Source organism: Abrus precatorius, unplaced genomic scaffold, assembly GCF_003935025.1.
Source record: "Abrus precatorius isolate BTA unplaced genomic scaffold, Abrus_2018 Scaffold8, whole genome shotgun sequence".
Lineage (NCBI taxonomy): Eukaryota > Viridiplantae > Streptophyta > Magnoliopsida > Fabales > Fabaceae > Abrus > Abrus precatorius.
The window spans coordinates 3401385-3420298 of NW_020874428.1; the positions used below are offsets into that span (position 1 = coordinate 3401385).

An 18914-nucleotide genomic window follows, 5' to 3' on the forward strand; every position below is an offset into this window, starting at 1 on the left:
CGAGAATGTAAAATATATTTCATTTTTTTATTTAACATATAAGAAAGTTATATATATATATATATATATATATTAGGAAAGAGTGTGATTTTTTAATGCATATTTTCTTATATTTGTTAATGAAAAATAATAATTTAAAAGTAGCATAATTTGTTATGTAAACATTAGCTTGGTTTTTGAAAAATAAAAAAAATAATGTAAATGAAAAGAATAATATATTAAATTAGTTTTTAAAATAATATGCATAAATAAATTTAGTTGTTAAATTTATAAAACCTATATTTTATAGTCTTTAAAATCATCAAGTAATAATTATTTTAATACCTAAAATAAAATGATTTATGTTAACAATTTTAGAGACAATAATAAAATTTTAAAATAAAAATTAATTAATGCTTGTAATATTAAAGAATAACTAAATGTAATATTTGAGATAAAAAAAAGTATATATAAAATAAAATTATTGAATTTTTATGAACAGTAACGATAGAAAATATGATGTCATCGTAAATTTAATTTTAAACTTTGTCCATTGCCTTTGTTTTGTGAATCATTGCATCCCAGTGCGGTTATGGTACAAAGAATCATACATAAAAGACAGAAGTAATGCATAATCCTCACGGACAAAACTTAAAAGGAAGTATTATAAATACATTAATATAAATTTAAAATTAAATTTTCATTTAGATAACTAAGTTCGACCTTCATAATTGAAAAGCAATATAAAAACACATATAATGAAAGGTCTTAATTTTATTCCTTCCCATACTGAAGATCCTATTGAGATATTCTTTGATTCCACGGTGGTACCAGTCACAACTGGTCCTGGCCTGGCCTGCACTTACTTTCAAACCATTTGAGTTACGCCAATTTGTTTGTTTTAACTGAAGTGTTGCCACTAATTAACAAATTATGTTGCGGGGACAATGTCTAATATTTTTTATGCCAAGAAAATATCGTTTAGTGTAATAGAAAAGACATCTAAATAACATAACCTTAAGATATGTATTAAGATTTATCTATGTATGTTTACATCATGACTATTATTATTTGATTGAAAATAATACTTGTAATAAGCGCTCTATATATATACAATTGAAAATTTTGTTGAAAGTAAAAAACTCATCACTGTCATTTAATAATATTACTTTAAAGCATGTTTTAATGTGAAAATTATAATTTGTAACGTTAAAATTTATTTATGTTAAAGTATATTTGACATATATTCAAACACACGTTAATCTATTTTGGATTTGGTGTTTTAAAATCATGATAATTTATCTTATAATAAGAATAGATTATATGCTGTTATCCTAAGTAATTTAAACTTTTTTTTAACAATAACAATAATTCAAATATACATTAACAAGATACATAAATTGTTTAACTGACTAGTGACTAATAATAATATGTTATTGTTAATATACCATATCACATATTATTAGTTTATTAATTAAATTTCTTATTTCAACCGTGATAACGTTAACAATGAAGATCTAAGATTCATGAATATTTTTTACTCATCTAAAAATTGCCATACTATGATACTGATAATAACGTGTGTATATTACAGTATACTGACCTAATGAATTTTTTTTTTCACTTTCGCTAATCTATGACTTGAAATCCAAAATCTTCTCTAAACACATCCAACAATAATTTTTTCAAATACATCATATGTGAATAAAATTGAGTTTGAATATTCTGGAGTTTCAAGTGTTTGTACATTGTTGTGTATATAATCACACCATAGAAAACTAAGTTACCACTTGCATCTTGCTTCATGATTGTGAAGATCAAGCTGTCCCTTACAAATTGAAATAACACACCACTTTCTTTTTTTGCTTTTCTTTGCCTTTTGCTATCTGCTATATTTTTTTAGTGCTGCTGCTATATTTTATCTTTGTCACCGTTTTCACTTACGGCAACATACACAAATGGTCCAATGAAAACATCATCGAAGTCTTGAAGTGGCTCCAACACCTTCACCACATCACTCATAGAGGGCCTTGGATTTGGGTGGTGACTCAAGCATTTGAAGGCCAACATAGCAACTTTCATGGCTCCTTTCGTAGGAAATTGTCCTTCCAATCTACTGTCTATGATACCATAAAGCTTCTTTTGATCTCTCAACAAAGGCCTTGCCCATTCCACCAAGCTCTTCCCTCCATTAGACCGCGACTTATTGACTACGCGTCTTCCTGTGAGCAATTCCAACAGAACCACTCCATAGCTATACACATCACTCTTTGTTGTGAGGTGACCTATATAATCAAGGAATGAGTTTGCTTCATCATCAAATATCACAGTGACCGAAGTGAGACTTGTCTAGTGAGAAAATTTTAACTTCTTTTGTGATTTTGGACCTCAGAAATTAAATGAAATTAGTGACAAAATAAGGGTATGTTTCTAGTAATATGAAAGCCCTAAGTTCAATTTAATTTGCCAGTACTATTATGAAAAGTTTTTAATGAGGCTTCTAACATACTTTAATTTTTATGTGCCATCATGGATCATGCTAGAAACTTGGTTATCATTTTGAATGGTAGTTTATACCTGTCATGATGTATTCAGGAGCAGCATAGCCTTGTGTTCCCATTATGCGTGTTGTCACATGTGTGTCTTTCCCTTCAGGGCCATCCTTAGCTAGACCAAAATCTGAGAGTTTAGCTGTGAAATCCTAGATTTGGAGAGAGAAAAGAGTTCAAGTAAATTTCTTAATATATAACTTGGGAAGTTGATGTAGGAGTGTAGGAGATGCAACATGATATTTCAAAAGAGGTGCACATGCAGAGAACAGAAAGGGAAAATCAGAAGCAGAGAACTTACTGAGTCTAGTAAGATGTTTGAAGCTTTGAAATCCCTATATATTACAGGTTGATCTGCTTCGTGAAGGAAGGCCAGGCCCTTGGCTGCTCCTAATGCAATTTTCATCCTGGTTGACCATGGCATAGCAGCTGAGTATCCTGCTTGTATTTATATTAGAACAAAAGAAGCAGGCCTTAAGGTTATAATAGGTAAGGAACTAAGAATCCATTTTCTTGTTTTAGGATGAGGGGTCAAAGAAAATAAACAGATATGAAACAATTAGGTGTTCTTGACAACATAGATCAGAACATCCAAATCATTTGATCATCATCATCATCTAGCTTGATCTTCTGTTTAGGTTTGACTTTGAGTGAGTTACTATTGATATAGGGCCCATTTGAAAAAGCTTATGAACAACTTATGACTAGTTTTTTTTTAAGTTATTCAATAAATATTTTGGTATAGCTTATAAAAATAAGTTGTTTTCAACTTATTCCAGTGAGTTTCATAGTTATATTTATGACAAAAATCATTTGAAGAGAGCTTAATGAATGTGTTCAGTTAAGTTGTATATCCATACACACTCAAAATCACAAACAAAAAGTGAAAGACAGAAATGAAAGGCCTAAGGAGCTTTATGTACCCAAAAAAGGAAAAACCAAGTGAGTTGTGACCACATCTTTTCTCACCCTTTAGAGGAAAGAGTGAGAAAAGGAGGATAAGTTGAAGTAAGGAAAGAAACATACTTCTGAAGAGTTGATCCTCCAAGCTGCCTCTTGGCATGCATTCATACACCAAAAGTCTGTGTTCATCCTCATAACAGTACCCAATTAACTTGACAAGATGTGGATGCCTGAGCTGTCCAAGAAATATAATCTCTGCCTAGAAAAGAAAACATGTTCAAAAAAACAGTTTTTTTCAGATACTGGTGTTCCATTAGTATCTATTCAAACAAAAGAACTAAGTCAATCTTAAATTTGATATGTTACAAACAAATAGATGGAGAGTGTGTGTAAAAGGGCACTTTAAGAAAGCTAACCAGCCACTCCCTATGACCTTGCAAGCCATCCAAGTCCAATCTTTTTACAGCTACAGTTTGAGCTTTCAAACCAGACCTGAGTTTGTCATCAACAAAACCTTTGTACACGGGTCCAAACCCACCTTCACCAAGCATATTACTCCATGAGAAATTATGTGTTGCTTCCCTTAGCTCCTCAAGTGTGAATGTATAAAGTTTTGAGCCAACAAGGGAAATTGAAAGATCCTCTATTGCCTGAGTGGAGCTTGAATTGCTTACATCTGATAGACATAGCCTCTGCAAAGAACCTTGTTTTAAAACCTGCTTCTCTGATTCCTCCAAGGGACATTTAACCTTGTAACAACTTAAGATCAAGATAACAGACTTCCATGTAATCTTCTTAGTAGTCATCTAGAAAATTGGTGTATATATGTGCAACAACTTTGTAATGTATTTTTCTTTCACAAGTAACTTTTGATTCTAAATTATGAGAAAGACGACACCAAAATGGGAATGATTGATGCCGCTGGGAAAAAAAATAAGTGAAAGATGAGGAATTTATAAGTACATATTTTCACCTACTACCTTAGAAGAAATATGTGGGGAGATTCCTTGACTTCTAGACGTGGATGCTAGAGTTATACGATATGCATGAATAATATTTATTTTATTTTATTTTAGTAACTTATAAATATTATAACTATAATATTGTCATATATATCTTCAATTAATTATGGGTCAAGTAACTTGCCAACCTGTTGACTTCAATGTTACACTAAACTCTCCCTTCCCCAACCCCCTCACACATATGTGTGTATCTCTTGCCGTCCACTAAATTTTGTGTTTAGCAATTGATGTACATTCGCCGGGAAGATCGCAATATGAAGAAATCTAACATAATTTTAGTGCCAAACCAACAATTCCATTATCTAATTTGTTGTCGCACACAAAAGTTTTATAGTGGGATATATTGTAGGCATCTGCTATATTGTAACAAAAGAAAAGGGCTATGTGGATTGCTAAGTATCTTTATGGTCTAATTGATAATTCCCAGTATTTGGTAGGTAAGGCTCATAGGTTATTGTTGTTAGGATGTCATGATCATACATTAGCAAGCCGACAATTAGACTCTTCTTTTAAATTTTTAATGTGATCATCAAGGAGAGCTTCTAGAATTTACAAGTTAAGGATTGCTCTTACACATTTTGTTTATTATTATTAATTACTATTACCTTGGACTAATGAATTTGTACCCATAGCATTGTAATAATGCCATGAGATGCATGTAAGTCAACACAGCCAAGGAATTGAATCTATATATTAAAAAAAAAAAGAGATGAAGGCAAGGAAGGTCAAAGAGAAAGGGTGAACCAATCAATCTAACCCACAACCACTTCTATCGCTCATGGAAAATATTGCAAAGCAAAAAGTAATCATTTGGAAAATGGATTTCATACAACGGCTTGTAGGGGTAATCATTTAATTAGTGTTTGACAATTTTGCTGCCCCTTCAAGTTTCAAAGTGATTAATCACTGCAAGTTCGTTTCAAAATAAGGAGAGAAAAATAGCTATATGCCTTATTTTCAGTGGTCTTTAGTCTTAACCATTTAAATATAACATGGTAATTTTTTTTTAAATATAATTTTTCAAATATATTTATTATTACATTTTTTATATTTTTATTTATTGTGAGATTTATATTAACAAGTAACTCAATCATTACTTATATGAGAAATTATAGTCATGCATTTAATATTTAAATTATCAATTTAACTATATATTTTGAAATACATTAACTATGATGCAGTAAACTTTGTTGGATAAAGTTAAAAATCTAACTTTATTCAAATCTTTAAATTTAATGCTCAAACACTCAAATTTTTTTAAGTGTATTCAAATGAGTCTATAAGTTGAACCATTTTAAAACTCTTCCTCAAATCAAAAGGAGGCTCATCCAAAATGCTCATTCCCCAGTAACGCTTATGCCCGCATTAACAGGGAAAATTAGCACACTTCCCACGCCTTGTGATGGTAGGTCACAAGTTCTAATGATATGCATGTTTTATAATTTTAATATTGTAAGCATGACCATTTAAATAATTTGGAAAGATGCATTTGATTTCATATAATATATAGTCAGCAAAAATAGTTCCAGCATAAGACTTTGAGGTATTCAACAGCTGATCACCCCATAAGAGTGATATATAATTATCTCTTTGTCCCACCTAGTCTCCCTTTCTCCGTGTCACACATATACATCACCTTAGGCTAGTAAATTATATGAAATAAATTAAAAAATATATAAAACTTAGATGCAATATCTTAAATACTTTTTATATGTTTTTTTTAATTAAAATTAGGATAGGATCAAATGATATATTATCAAGTATCAAATTTAGTAAAATATTATGTTCAATTCCTCTTTTAATAATATATTATACGTTAAAATAAAATAAAATGATAAAATATCAAATACTTTTTAAATTGTGTAAAAGTTTATAAAGATAATTTATTTTATAAAAAAATTAATTTAACAATTGGATTGATAAAACTCACTTTTAACTAAAAATATTATTAAATATGTTATTTTAGTAATTTGATAGCTTGTAAACTGCAATAGTTTTACCTTACTAACCAAGTATTAAATTTTAATGTATTTTTTATTACACAACTTATCAAAATAATTTTTTAATACTTGATTAAAGAATAATATCAAAACACCTCAGATACTAAACTTAACTTTTGTTTATTAATTTTAAAAAATTTAGTATTATAATAATTAAAATAGAATATTTAACATTAAAAGTATATTAAATAGTAAATTAAGGAAAAGTTATAAAATTATATGCAGTGCATTATGATAACAAATCTATATAATAGGCTAAATTATAACAATCTATACGTAGACTTCGTACGCAAACCTTTGAACATTATATTGACCCTTTAGTTAGCTAATTTTTTTAGATCGAATAAACAACAAAATAATATATAGTTCAAACAAATTGTTCATCATCATTTTCTATCAAGTTTGAATGGCTTGCTCGACTGATTCTCCATCAGTTTATCGTCAGTTTATTAATTTTTAGAGTTGAATCCAGCCACTTGATCAGTTCCCAGCCACTTGATCAGTTCATTAATTTCCCTTTTTAAAAAGAGACAGTTTGATTTTTTTATTTATGATTATATTTTAAAATGATACTATATTCTTATTTTTTTAATTGATTAATATATGTTACACTGTTTCATTTTAACGTAAATGAATTTTTTAAAGTATTTTTATTCACACAACTCTAAGATTATTTGATTACTAACACTAGAATTAATTGACGTTGGATTATTTTAACTTAACTAGTAATTCTAAAAATTTAATTGCATTAAATACTTAAAAAAATATACTTGAAAAAAAAAACCTTTATCCTTCCTAAGAACCTTATCAAAAGAAAATTTCTAACATTATATGCAATTAATTTTAAATATTTATATTTTTAAAAAAATTTGTAAAACTTGAAATTTTGATGATAAAAAAATGTTTATAATTTTATGTTATCTTTAAAAATCTAAATCAATAGCAACAGTGTTCTTAAATCATTATTAAAACTCTAACAGTCACTAGCTCAAATAATTACTTATTTTTGACTTAATATTTATGTTAAAATGATTAAATTATAATGTATATTTATCTCTAAAAATATAATTTTATACAATACATACTTCTTTTGCTTCTTTTTTTTATCGTTAAGCTTACTATATTAAGAAATTATTAATTTTATTTTTATAATATTTTGCAAGGATTGAAGAATCTCTAAAAAAGCAACTTTATGTAATAAAGCACTTTTATGTATTATGTTTTCAGAAGGTATTTTGTTTTTGAACTCAAGAAGAGTAGAAAAAGAAGAATTATTCATTTGAACTTTAAAATTGTATCCTCTTAAAGCTATTGCTTACATGGATACGGGAGCACAAAAAACAATGATAAATCTAGACATTTTTCCCAAAGAAGTCTGTAAAAAAAGATTCCTCTTTGTTTGTAGCGGCTGATGGGAAACTTTTCAAAACTAAATTAGTCTCAAAAATGCTATTAAAGCTATTGCTTACATAGATACGGGAGCACAAAGAACAATGATAAATCCAGATAATTTTTTTAAAGAAGTATGGAAAAAAGATTCTTCTTTGTTTGTAGCTTTTGATGGGAAACTTTAACAAATGCTGTTTGCAAAGTTTATCGAAAACTTCAAAAGTCATTTGGTGAATTTGTCAAAGACTCAAATTAATTAAGTCTCTTCTTGGGCTGTAATCATCTTGTGAATTTCAGGTTGTAATTCTTAGAGGAGCCCCTTATATCATAACCTAGATAGAAAATAACAATACGTTCTAATACTTTAAACAAATTCATATGTATTTTTCTTATACTCGTACTGACCATTCTTTCATCTAAACAAACACCACAAAAAAATGATAGAGAATTTTTATCTTCTTAATAGATTCAATGATACAAGCTTCAAAAATACCTATGTTACTTATTTTCTCCAAAAATTATAACTTGAAATTCATAAGATGATTACGGTCTATCTCCATTATCATTTAAAACAGGTAGCTAAAAATTCTCTACCATTAAAAATTCCTAAAAAAGTGAAAGGGATATTACAATCCGATGCCGGTGATCATTTCGCAGTTCTAAAATGTAACGGGGGCCATCATCACAGGACATACACGGACACACCTCAGCCGTGCCAATGATTTCTAATTCTGGTCCAATCTTGTCACTTTTTCTGTGTGTATGGACGCGGATTTAGTCTTGGATCGTGTAATCAGTATATTTTATATTTTCGTTTAAGTAAAAAAAATATAAAATTTTACTTGAATAAAGTGTTGAGACTAAATTTGGATTTGTTTAAAATGATTATAGATGGAAATGTTTAAATACATCTTCATCTATGCAATTTATTTCAATTTTAATTTTCACTCTTCTACATTAAATATTTTTTTATAATATTAAAAATATGATTTTAGTTCTGACTATTATATCAATATGCTGAAACACTTGTTTCCCATTTGTACAAATATTTAATATATTAGAGGGACTAAAACCTAAACAAAATATATTTTTGAAATGCTTTGATGCTAATTTTAAAAAAATAGAATTAAGTTAATTCAAATATGTATAAGATAATTTTCCTACCTAGTTAGAAATTTAGAGTATCAAGTGAAATTTAAAACATCCTGTCTAAGATACAAAATAGAATAAGTTTGTATTTCAATGTATGAAGAGTATGAGAAAATGAGTCTAATAAAAAAAAATAAGTTGGGTTTATTCAGTGCTGAATTTTGTTAAAGGTGCCATAAGACCATCAATTAATAAACATTTAACATCTCTCCTTAAAGCTTTCTAATTATTTTTTAAAAACAGTTTTTCTATAATAAATTCTAAACAATTTGCACTCCTTAGTTAGGAAAACGGGAAGAAAATCAAATTGAAGTTGAAAACACTACGCAATCATCAATAACAAATGGAATGAGTACAAAACACTTCAGTATGAACTGTGAAAATAGTAACACCTTTTCCCTAAAGAACTTGAAAAGATATCAAGGAGGCATCAAAATCAAAAGTGATTGATGAATCAAAGGGAACATAGAATGGTCTTCATCTACAATATGAAACAACGTGCATCACTCTCCACAAGTCATTATCAGCAGCATGTTAAGGTACTTAAAGAGTTGTGGTAGGTGAAGATAAATGTTGAAACAAAACCACAGCCTTGCCTCCATATGTAGGAGTTACTATACTCATTACCCAATATGCACCGCCGAATTACGCAAGGGAAGCGTGCATGTTATGTTAGTCTTTTAATACACAACTTAATTAAATAATATTTTTATATGAGAATTTATGTTATAAATTTAACTATAAAGTTTATTAGAACAAGTTGAAAAGTTATTTCATGATAAAAAAAATAATTTTAAACTTTTCGAAAAGTTTCCTAGATAGAAAGTGTTTGTTTGATTCGGGTTTTCGTGGTACCCTCCAACATAACTGAAGTCTAATGATTGGAATAGGAAGTGGAAACCATTACACAAGAATACTCGTCGTTGTTGAAGTGGTGGCGTAGAAGTTAAGGGATAATTGAAAATGAACAGCTGGTGAATACTTTATAAGATACTGTGTGATGAATTCATATTCTAGAAGGGACCACTTGGGTACATATGCCAATCTCAATCTTTGACTTCTTGGCCACCATATATGATTCTGATTGAACCATTCCATATAGAGGAATTTAGGTAATTCGTCCTTAGCACTTAGCATTCCCTTTGAAATTTAATTTTGCCTTTTTCTTTCTCTTTTGACAATCTTGCTAGATCATCCTCACGTGTTAGTAGCCAGTTTTTACATGGCGTTTCTTGCAGAATCCTTGCACAGTCACCCAAATTAAAAGGGAAAAATATATTTTATAATTTTTTGAACATTTAACTATAATTTCTCTCTTCAAACTCTAATATCATATTTTATAAAAATTAAAAATAACTATTTAAACCACCTTTTTCACAAATATTTTTTTTATCTCGGAAGTTAAAACGATTACTGAACTCAAATGTACTTACTATTTAAACTATTTTTTTTTATTAATGATCGTTATCAAGAACTGAATAATTAGTATTATAAAGATCATTTTTTCACGATAATTGTTGGTTCACATAACACTCACCTAGCTGTACATGTATATATTAACTCTATTTTTTTTACTTATTGGGATAAATTTTAGTTATTACTATTACTGTGGTCATCGTAATATATATATATATATATATATATATATATATATATATATTCTTAATTATCTATTTATCAAATATGAATTGTTGTTCTTCTATCAATAAATTTTTTTATATAAAAAAAATTATATTATTTTATTCTAAGAATTAAGAAAAAAAACTCTTTAATAAAAAATAAATTAATAAATTTAGCATTTAACTATTATAAATTTTTTTAATCCGTGTAATTTTTTTTTTTCTTTCTAGCTAGATAGATAAATAAGAAAGGGTAATATAAATCTGAATACTGTTTTATCTGTTTGCATGCCCCAAACGAAACGAACAAGTATTTCCTAACATTACGTGTTTAACTTCTGTGAAGAACCCACATAGCTAGCTAGGGTCAAAAAATAATAAAATTAATACAAGCTTTTCCTCGTGTCATGGTTAAACCTTCTAAAATTAAACAGATTATCTTAACATAGTTAAAAAAAAAAAAATCAACCAATCATGTAATAAAGTTGAATTTGACACAATTTACACAGTCTTTCCCCTAACTGCTAGTAATTACATATATGATATATACCCTGTATTTTCCCAACAAACAATCCAGCATTTTATATAACATTGCTGCATGTACACTATACAAGTTATTTATCCCTTACCATCAAAAGAATACCCCATGAAGGAACAAAAGTAAGAGGAAGAAAGGTATAACATGAATAGAAAAAGAAGATGCGGTTGAGGCATAATAATAGTAATAGGGATTGGGATAGTTATGTGGTTCAACAATAACTGTAGGCTGTCCTGAACCTGAGGAAGATGGGTTGTTGGATTTCAAAGGTGGTGGAGGAGAAGCCCCTGAAGAATGTGATGGAGGAGGTTGAATAAGTGGTTGAGATGGTGGTGATTGCATAAGTGATGGTGGAGGATATGTTAGGAGTGGAGGAGGGGGAGGGTATGATATTAAGAGTGGAGGGGGTGGTGAATATGATGTTAAGAGAGGAGGTGGAGGTGGATTTGATGTTAATAGTTGAGGAGGAGAAGGGTATGATGTTAAGAGTGGAGGAGGGGGTGGATTTGATAGTGTATGGTGTTGTGGAGGAGGGGGAGAGTGAGATTCTGATGTTATAGGTGAAAGTGAAGGTGAAGGAGGAGGGTGATTTGAGTATGTTGTTGCAAGTGAAGGAGGGGGTGGTGCACATATTGTTGGACATGTGGCACATTCACTAATGCACAATGAACCATTTAAAGGGTCTTCAACTTTGTCCTCGGATGTCACTTTGCATGCTAACAATGCCAACAACATGAATCCAACTTTTGCTATCCATGGAAACCACATTTTTTTGGTGAATCCTAGATTCTTGCTATGACCCATTTGAGCTAAAGCGGGTCGAGCTTGGAGGAGCAACGAAGGTATGTTCATGGCCTAGTGAACTTTGTGTCAGAAAGTTAGCTTTGGTTGAGTGATTTATATAGGTACAACCGTACAAATAATGGGAGAACTAGGTGACTTCTCCCTCTAAGGTGCATTTGGCTTTTTGGGGCTTAGAAGTTTGAGTTATATTCTTTGATGCTTCCTTAACTATGGGGTGTGGTGCGTGGTGGAAAAGTATTAATTCTCCTACTTTATTTTGGCCTATAATATAATTTATGATCAGATTTATGCCATTATACTTTGTCTTTTAGCAATGACTATACTAAGGTGGTTTACATCGACATATCTATTACTAATAAACTAATACCATTAATTGTACAAGTTACATTTCACTCAAGGATCTATTTTAACAGAAGCATATTCCCAAGGGGGTGCAATCACCTATCCCTTCTACGTGTCCCTTCCTTGTCATTACAATTAAAAAAAAAGACATCAGAAAAAAAAAAAAACAATTAAGCATACATAAGAGAGAGAAAATTATTTTTGGAGGAAGGGGAACAGGACAAGTAGAGGAGACAGATGACTTGAATCTCGTGTGAAGTGCCCTGATCAACAAGAACATTGTGTTTGTTAGCTCGTCACCGAGTCTACTAATACTTACTGTATGTGTCTTTGTATATATTCCATCGAAAGAAACGTGTCTGATAAAATACTTCGAAGTAAATTTCCCTTCATATTGGCCTTCTTGTTACATTTTGGAGTTATTTTAATTTGATATCTGTGTATAGTATTAAAGTTTTTATTTACTAAAGTTGTCGCATAAATTTTTTAAAATTTGTAATTTGTTTAATTTTATTATTTTATCTATCTATCTATCTATCTATCTATCTATCTATATATATATATATATATACCAACCTTTTAGAATTTTAAAATAGGTTGAAAACAAAAAAAATTAATTTAAATATAAGAACAATGTAAAGGTATTTTTTTACAATCACCAAATCATATACTGTTATATCAATGATTAATTATTTAATAATTAATATAAAAACCATATTAATGATATATTCTAATAATAGATTGTAAAAAATTTTACACTAAAAATTTTATAAAAAAGTATAATTAATGATAATAAATACAAAATTCAAATTTTATCATAATTTTTCAATTAAAAAATTAAGTTATTTGAGTGACTTGTTTGATATTGTAATTTTTTTAATAGCTAAATTAACATCAGGAGAGTTTTTAAGATACTAAATACATAAAATCTATTTATTAAAAAAATTAATACATAAAATTTTTTCAGTTAAGATTTGAAAGGTTGAAAACATGAAAAGTAAAGGAAAAAAACAAACATATGCTTTAAATGAAATAATTAAATTGAAAGAACTTTAAAAAATATATAAATTTAAAAGAAAGATACGTGAGAACTTTATTGTTATTGTTATTGTTGGATTTTTAAATAAATAGAAATTTAAAGTTTATTAATTTTTAACGAATTAAAAAATCCTATTTTATTTATTAAATAGAAAAATAAAAAATATATAATCATATAACATTTATTAATTATCATTTTCACTTATTTATAAATTCTGTTCTCTTTTAATGCTTCACATATAATAATTGAATCCTCGTTTAAGTCTTTTGGAGTTTAAAAATTTCTGAATAAAAAAATGAAAGGCTCAAAAATTAAAAAATCATAGATAGATTAGATAGATATTAAATTAAGAAAATATAATTTATGTCATGCATTGTGGGATATATAAATACTAGTTATATATAATAATATATGATGGTAAAATTCGGAAATTCATGTCCATAGGATTGTGTTAAAAAAAGCAAGTTATTACTAACGTTATATTATTTTCTTAGATTTTAGATAATGTAAATATGCACTTCAATTTGATGGTCCGAAGCAAAGCTTCTTTTGAATCTCTCTCTTTTCCTATTCCTTTCTTCAAACAGAATTCATCTTTACTTGGTTCTATTATGGTTTCAAAGTATTATACTTCACATGATCAATGGTTTATTCTTTACTTTGCAAGCTAGGATAGCGACCCCTTTACTTGTGAGTTTTCCGGCAAAATGGTAGCAATGAAATTAGTAACTGAGTGTGATCGAAGCTATGACACTATGGCTATACCACAAGAAATGAGTCAGCTGTGAATAACTACTGCATATCATTTGTAAATAGGAGCACACTCTCTAATATAATCTCTTAATTATTGACTAATTTTTTTTAGAAATTACATAAACACAAATGAGACTCGTTCACTGAATGATATTCACATTAATTTTATAGATTTTAATAAATTTTAATCTATAATAAAAAAAGTGTTTAAGGCAGTATATTACCAACATTTCTCTTTCACATTTGAAGTACCAGACAATATTTTCCAACTTCTCCGACAATAAGACTCCTGAACATCATTTAATATCAATTGTTTGGCACTGTATTGTTTAAAATCTAATGTGAAAAATTGAGTGTCCTTTCATATATCACTAGCACATATCTAGGAAGTTTAATGTTTTGTAAGTTATGTTTCTTATGTTTTGCATCCCAATTTTACTTTCTCATCTTGGACTACCAAGCATCAAATTGGACAGAAGCAAGTCTTCCATTACAAGAAAACTGTTGCAAACTACCATTGTCAACACAATGATGAGTGTTTCTACATGACCATTTCAAGTAAGGTAATGTACAAACATGAAACCTATTTTAATGTCTCTCAACGTGGACTTCGCGTAGGCGTAGGAGGCCGTGTTACATGGCAAAGATTCTGATTACTCATCGATGCATATCCAAAGTTCCTTAAACGGTTAAGCTCTGGCACTACTACTGTTGCAAGATCAGGCCTATCCTTTTTGCTGAGTTCTGCACAACTCAATGAGAGTTCGGCAAATGCAAGAGCCTCTTCAATAGGCCAATCAGTGACCATAGGATCAAGCATATCTGAAAATGTTCCCTTTTCAATTGCCTTCTTAACATGGTGAGCTAGCCCCATAGGAGGCTTGGCTGTGATTATTTGTAGTAACATTATCCCCAAGGAATATATATCTGATTTTGTTGTTAACATTCCTGTTTGTTGGTATTCAGGATCAATGTAACAAAAGGTTCCAGCAGCTGCAGTTAAGTGATATTGTGTGACAGAATCAGCCACAGAAGATGGCACTAGTCTTGCCAGACCAACATCACTTATTTTGCTCACATAGTTCTTGTCTAAGAGAATGTTGGCTGGTTTAAGGTCGCGGTGCACGATTGGCTCAGGCTTTGCTTGGTGAAGGAAAAGAAGTGAAGTTGCAATCTCAGAAGCTATTTCGAAACGTTTGCTCCATGGAATAGGGGGGCTGTTATTTTTCCTCATTAATCTATCTTCTAAGCTACCATTATCCAAGTATTCATACACTAAGCATCCATAGTCAGGACATGCACCAAGGAGAAGGACCATGTTTGGATGCCTTATGCTGCATAATACCTCAACCTATGCACGTGAGAAGGGAAATAAATTGTCAATATTGCATAAACATAATCTTGCAGTAGAAGTCAGAATTTTCTAACAGAAGTAATTGTACATGTTATTCTTCTAAGGAGAGACACTTGGAATTTTGGATGTATATGTAAAGATTTGAAAACATGTTCAAGTGAGAAAGTTAATTAAAATTCATATCTCAATATGAGGAAAAAAAGAACAATGCACATATATCACACCTCTTGTTGGAACTGCCTCCTGCCATGGGAAGCATTAGGATCTAAAATTTTGATTGCAACTGGGGTGTGGTCAAGTTGTCCTTTAAACACAGGTCCATATCCACCTTCACCTATTTTCATTGATAGGGAGAAATTTTGAGTAGCATTTTCAATATCATCTATGGTATATTTTCTATATCGAATATCCTTGCTAGCCAAGTCATTTAATGCTCTATCCTTTTCTTCTGCCTCTCTTTTGGCCTTCATTTCTGCTCGCAATCTTCTTTGTGCTTCCTTTTCAGCCATCTTCATGGCTTCTTCAGCTGCTTCCAAGGCAGCTTTGGCTTTAGCCTTCTCTTGTTCTGCCAGGGCAAGAGCTGCCTCCTTAGACACCTTAACTTCCTCAACTTTACGTGCCTCCTCCAGTTTCCATTGGTTAATCTCTTTAGCCTACAAATAAATTACACCCTTTTTTAATACCTGTTCATACCTAGGCTTTATCAAAGTGTAACCACACTCATTAGTCATTAACCTTACTTTATATTCATGTTAAATAGTACTTGTCATTACCATTTTATTATAGAGAGGAAGTATTAGATGAGGTTTCGTACACAATATGTAAATCATTTTAAGGCTAAGGTACTACTGCTTAGCATGTTGTGGTGAATGAAAGACTTAAGTATAGGTTTCTTACAGTGATCACATAATTTACATCACCTTGTTTTGGGCTGATATTGCTTCTTTGCAAGCTGAGTTGTACATATCCATAGTTTGCTTCAATTTGAGCCTCAATCTTTTCATCTCAGCTTCCATATCTCCCTATCATGAAGCAAAATTGTAAATATTCCTTGATTACACTGTTTACCAATTAATTTTCCAATGTTAATTTGGCCACATAAATTGTTCTAGTTCTACAACAAAGACAATCAAAATTATGATCCACTATAAGCAATCAGAAACATTTTATTTTTATTTCTATTCTTACACTTACTGAGGGTTCGGAATCTGATGCAAAGCTTAAATCACCATCTTGTTTAGTTGTATCCGTTGACCCATATTTATGTGACCCTGAAGAGTCACTTTCACCTGAGCTTGGGCTATGGCCAAATGGGGACCTCTGTCCACGATTGGAAAGATAAATGTTGTCCATTGACTGACTAGCTGAAGAACACCTTGACATTTCATTTAGAGGTGATCTTTCTGATCTTCCATTGGTGCTCCCTCTTCTAGATGATTGTGTCCTGTTTGCACTGCAGCCAAACCAGAATGTGAAAAAGAATTAGGACTCCTTTTTACTCATCTCATCATGGCATACATTTTCATTTCCCATTTTCACAACACTACATAATATTTTGTTTCCAATTTTAATTTATAAACACATGGACACCCATTTAACACTCTTCTTCTCTCTCAAGTGGGTCACATCACTTCACCTATCATATCTATCACATTTCTTTCCTCTTTTTCTCTCAGTATGCCTTTTTTTTTCTGCTTTGGGGTCTAAAATTGACAAAATGACTGTTTAACCGGGTTTGTCCGATAAACTGTAAACTTTAACCTTTAAATATTAGCTCCGAATTAAATTCAGGGATTGACCTTTAAATATTAAGCCCTTAAAAAGCTTGATAAAATTAAGTTTTTCCAGGCCTAGACCCCATTTTTGCAAACTCAAATTAAATTTTAAAGTTGACAAAAAAATTGGTTTGAATTTTTAAGCTTGACTTACTAAAATTTGTTGTCGGAATAGACTGAATAGTCCATTTTGTTAGCTTTATTTCGGTCACATCGCTCTTCTTATTGTACACTTTTCTCTTTCTCTTTCTATTCCTCTCCTTCTTATAGAAATTATTGTGAAAATGTAAAGTGAGAATATCATTAAACTCATTTGAAAAGCTACTCAAAAATTCATCAGTGGCACCTTACTCCATTTTCGTTTTGCGGTGCAACCATGTTTACCATTGGGCGTATTGCTGGTCGAGCTTCCACTATCTTCCCTTTTGAAATTACATATACGGAACTATAATCTGGGGCTGATTTCATTATGGCTGCTGGCACATCTTGGCCTTTATATTTCCTGAGACAACCAACACATTAAGAGACATTAACACATTATATTATATGTGTACATGCATGTTAAAGAAACATAAAAATGTCGTGTGGGAATTAAATTTTATGAAGATTAAGGTCATGCTAAAAACAAAAATTTGGTATGTCATGTCCCAAAACTTAACTTGCTTCCTGTCCTCAGGTTCAAAGACCTTGCGAATGACAAAGTACCCTTGGCCGAGTAGGGTGCACCAAGGACTATAGTGTGGATGCGATTTCTGTGTGCATATTCCAAAATTCCTCTAGCAACATCAGTATCATCGATTACGGCTTCTTTCATCTTAATCTGAATTAATGAGTAAGATCAGTATTGAGTAGAAAATTTCAAGTACCACCAACAATGGGATTTAATACAACAAAAATGTTATTTCAAAAAATGATCATTTATTTTAAGAAAAAGTCAACCGATTAATTCTAGTGAAATAACCGCTTGTTTTTATAAACATTATGACAAAAATAAACGATTATTTTTGAAAACAAGATAAATTTTCATAAAAAAATATATACGACATTGTGATGGCACATTTGACGTAAGGGATTGAAAACATTGGCTAAATCGTCTTCATCGGGGGGATGAACATTGGAGCCCTCTGCATGCATAATCATAAAAACAAGTAACATAAATGATCACGAATAAATAAACATAATTGAAGATACAAGACATATAGAATAACATATATAAGAGGGTACCTACGCTGAGAAATATTTTTGTTCTTGACATGGACGGCAATGATGACAGGATTATCAATACGATTAATTGTCCAGCGAAAGGCATGACTACTATTCTTGTCTTTATCGACAGCCACCATGGTGGCATTTAAGGGTGACGAGGTACCACCATGGGAAGACATTCTCTAAACCTATGTGGCCACCACTGCCACCTCTTGCTCCACCGCAAGAAGGAGGAGAGAAGCTTGGTTTGTTCCTTCTTGGGTTCCTATCTTGCGGTCTGAAGATGGAAATGGAACACCCCATGCAAAACCTCATGAGTGGTGCTGTCTCCAACCTGCGGACACAACTAATGTTTCATTGTCAACCTTTCAGTTTTTAGGCACTTTGACTAAGCCTGACCAATTACAGATTTATTTTATCCATTCACTTTATCGTTTTCTATTGTAATTTTTGTATATTTTAAATTATAATTATTGTTTTCGTAGTCGTTATT

General features: G+C 30.5%; 3 protein-coding genes across 3 annotated transcripts; all 3 read right to left on the reverse strand.

Moving 5' to 3' along the window:
* Nucleotides 1–1735: 1735 nt before the first annotated feature.
* Nucleotides 1736–4360, reverse strand: LOC113874877 (serine/threonine-protein kinase RIPK-like). Its single transcript, XM_027513106.1, has 5 exons — nt 3848–4360; nt 3555–3690; nt 2830–2966; nt 2557–2680; nt 1736–2264 (listed from the first exon to the last, which is right to left on the reverse strand). Exons 1-5 carry the CDS (start codon nt 4235–4237, stop codon nt 1891–1893), a joined length of 1161 nt encoding a protein of 386 aa, XP_027368907.1. The 5' UTR covers nt 4238–4360; the 3' UTR covers nt 1736–1890.
* Nucleotides 4361–11241: 6881 nt separating this feature from the next.
* LOC113848314 (leucine-rich repeat extensin-like protein 3) lies at nt 11242–12000 on the reverse strand. Its single transcript, XM_027477775.1, has one exon. It carries the CDS (start codon nt 11998–12000, stop codon nt 11242–11244), a length of 759 nt encoding a protein of 252 aa, XP_027333576.1.
* A 2684-nt stretch (nt 12001–14684) lies between these two features.
* Nucleotides 14685–18600, reverse strand: LOC113848317 (U-box domain-containing protein 35-like). Its single transcript, XM_027477779.1, has 8 exons — nt 18444–18600; nt 18257–18339; nt 17875–18035; nt 17562–17717; nt 16635–16884; nt 16361–16462; nt 15665–16093; nt 14685–15437 (listed from the first exon to the last, which is right to left on the reverse strand). Exons 1-8 carry the CDS (start codon nt 18598–18600, stop codon nt 14685–14687), a joined length of 2091 nt encoding a protein of 696 aa, XP_027333580.1.
* Nucleotides 18601–18914: the final 314 nt, after the last annotated feature.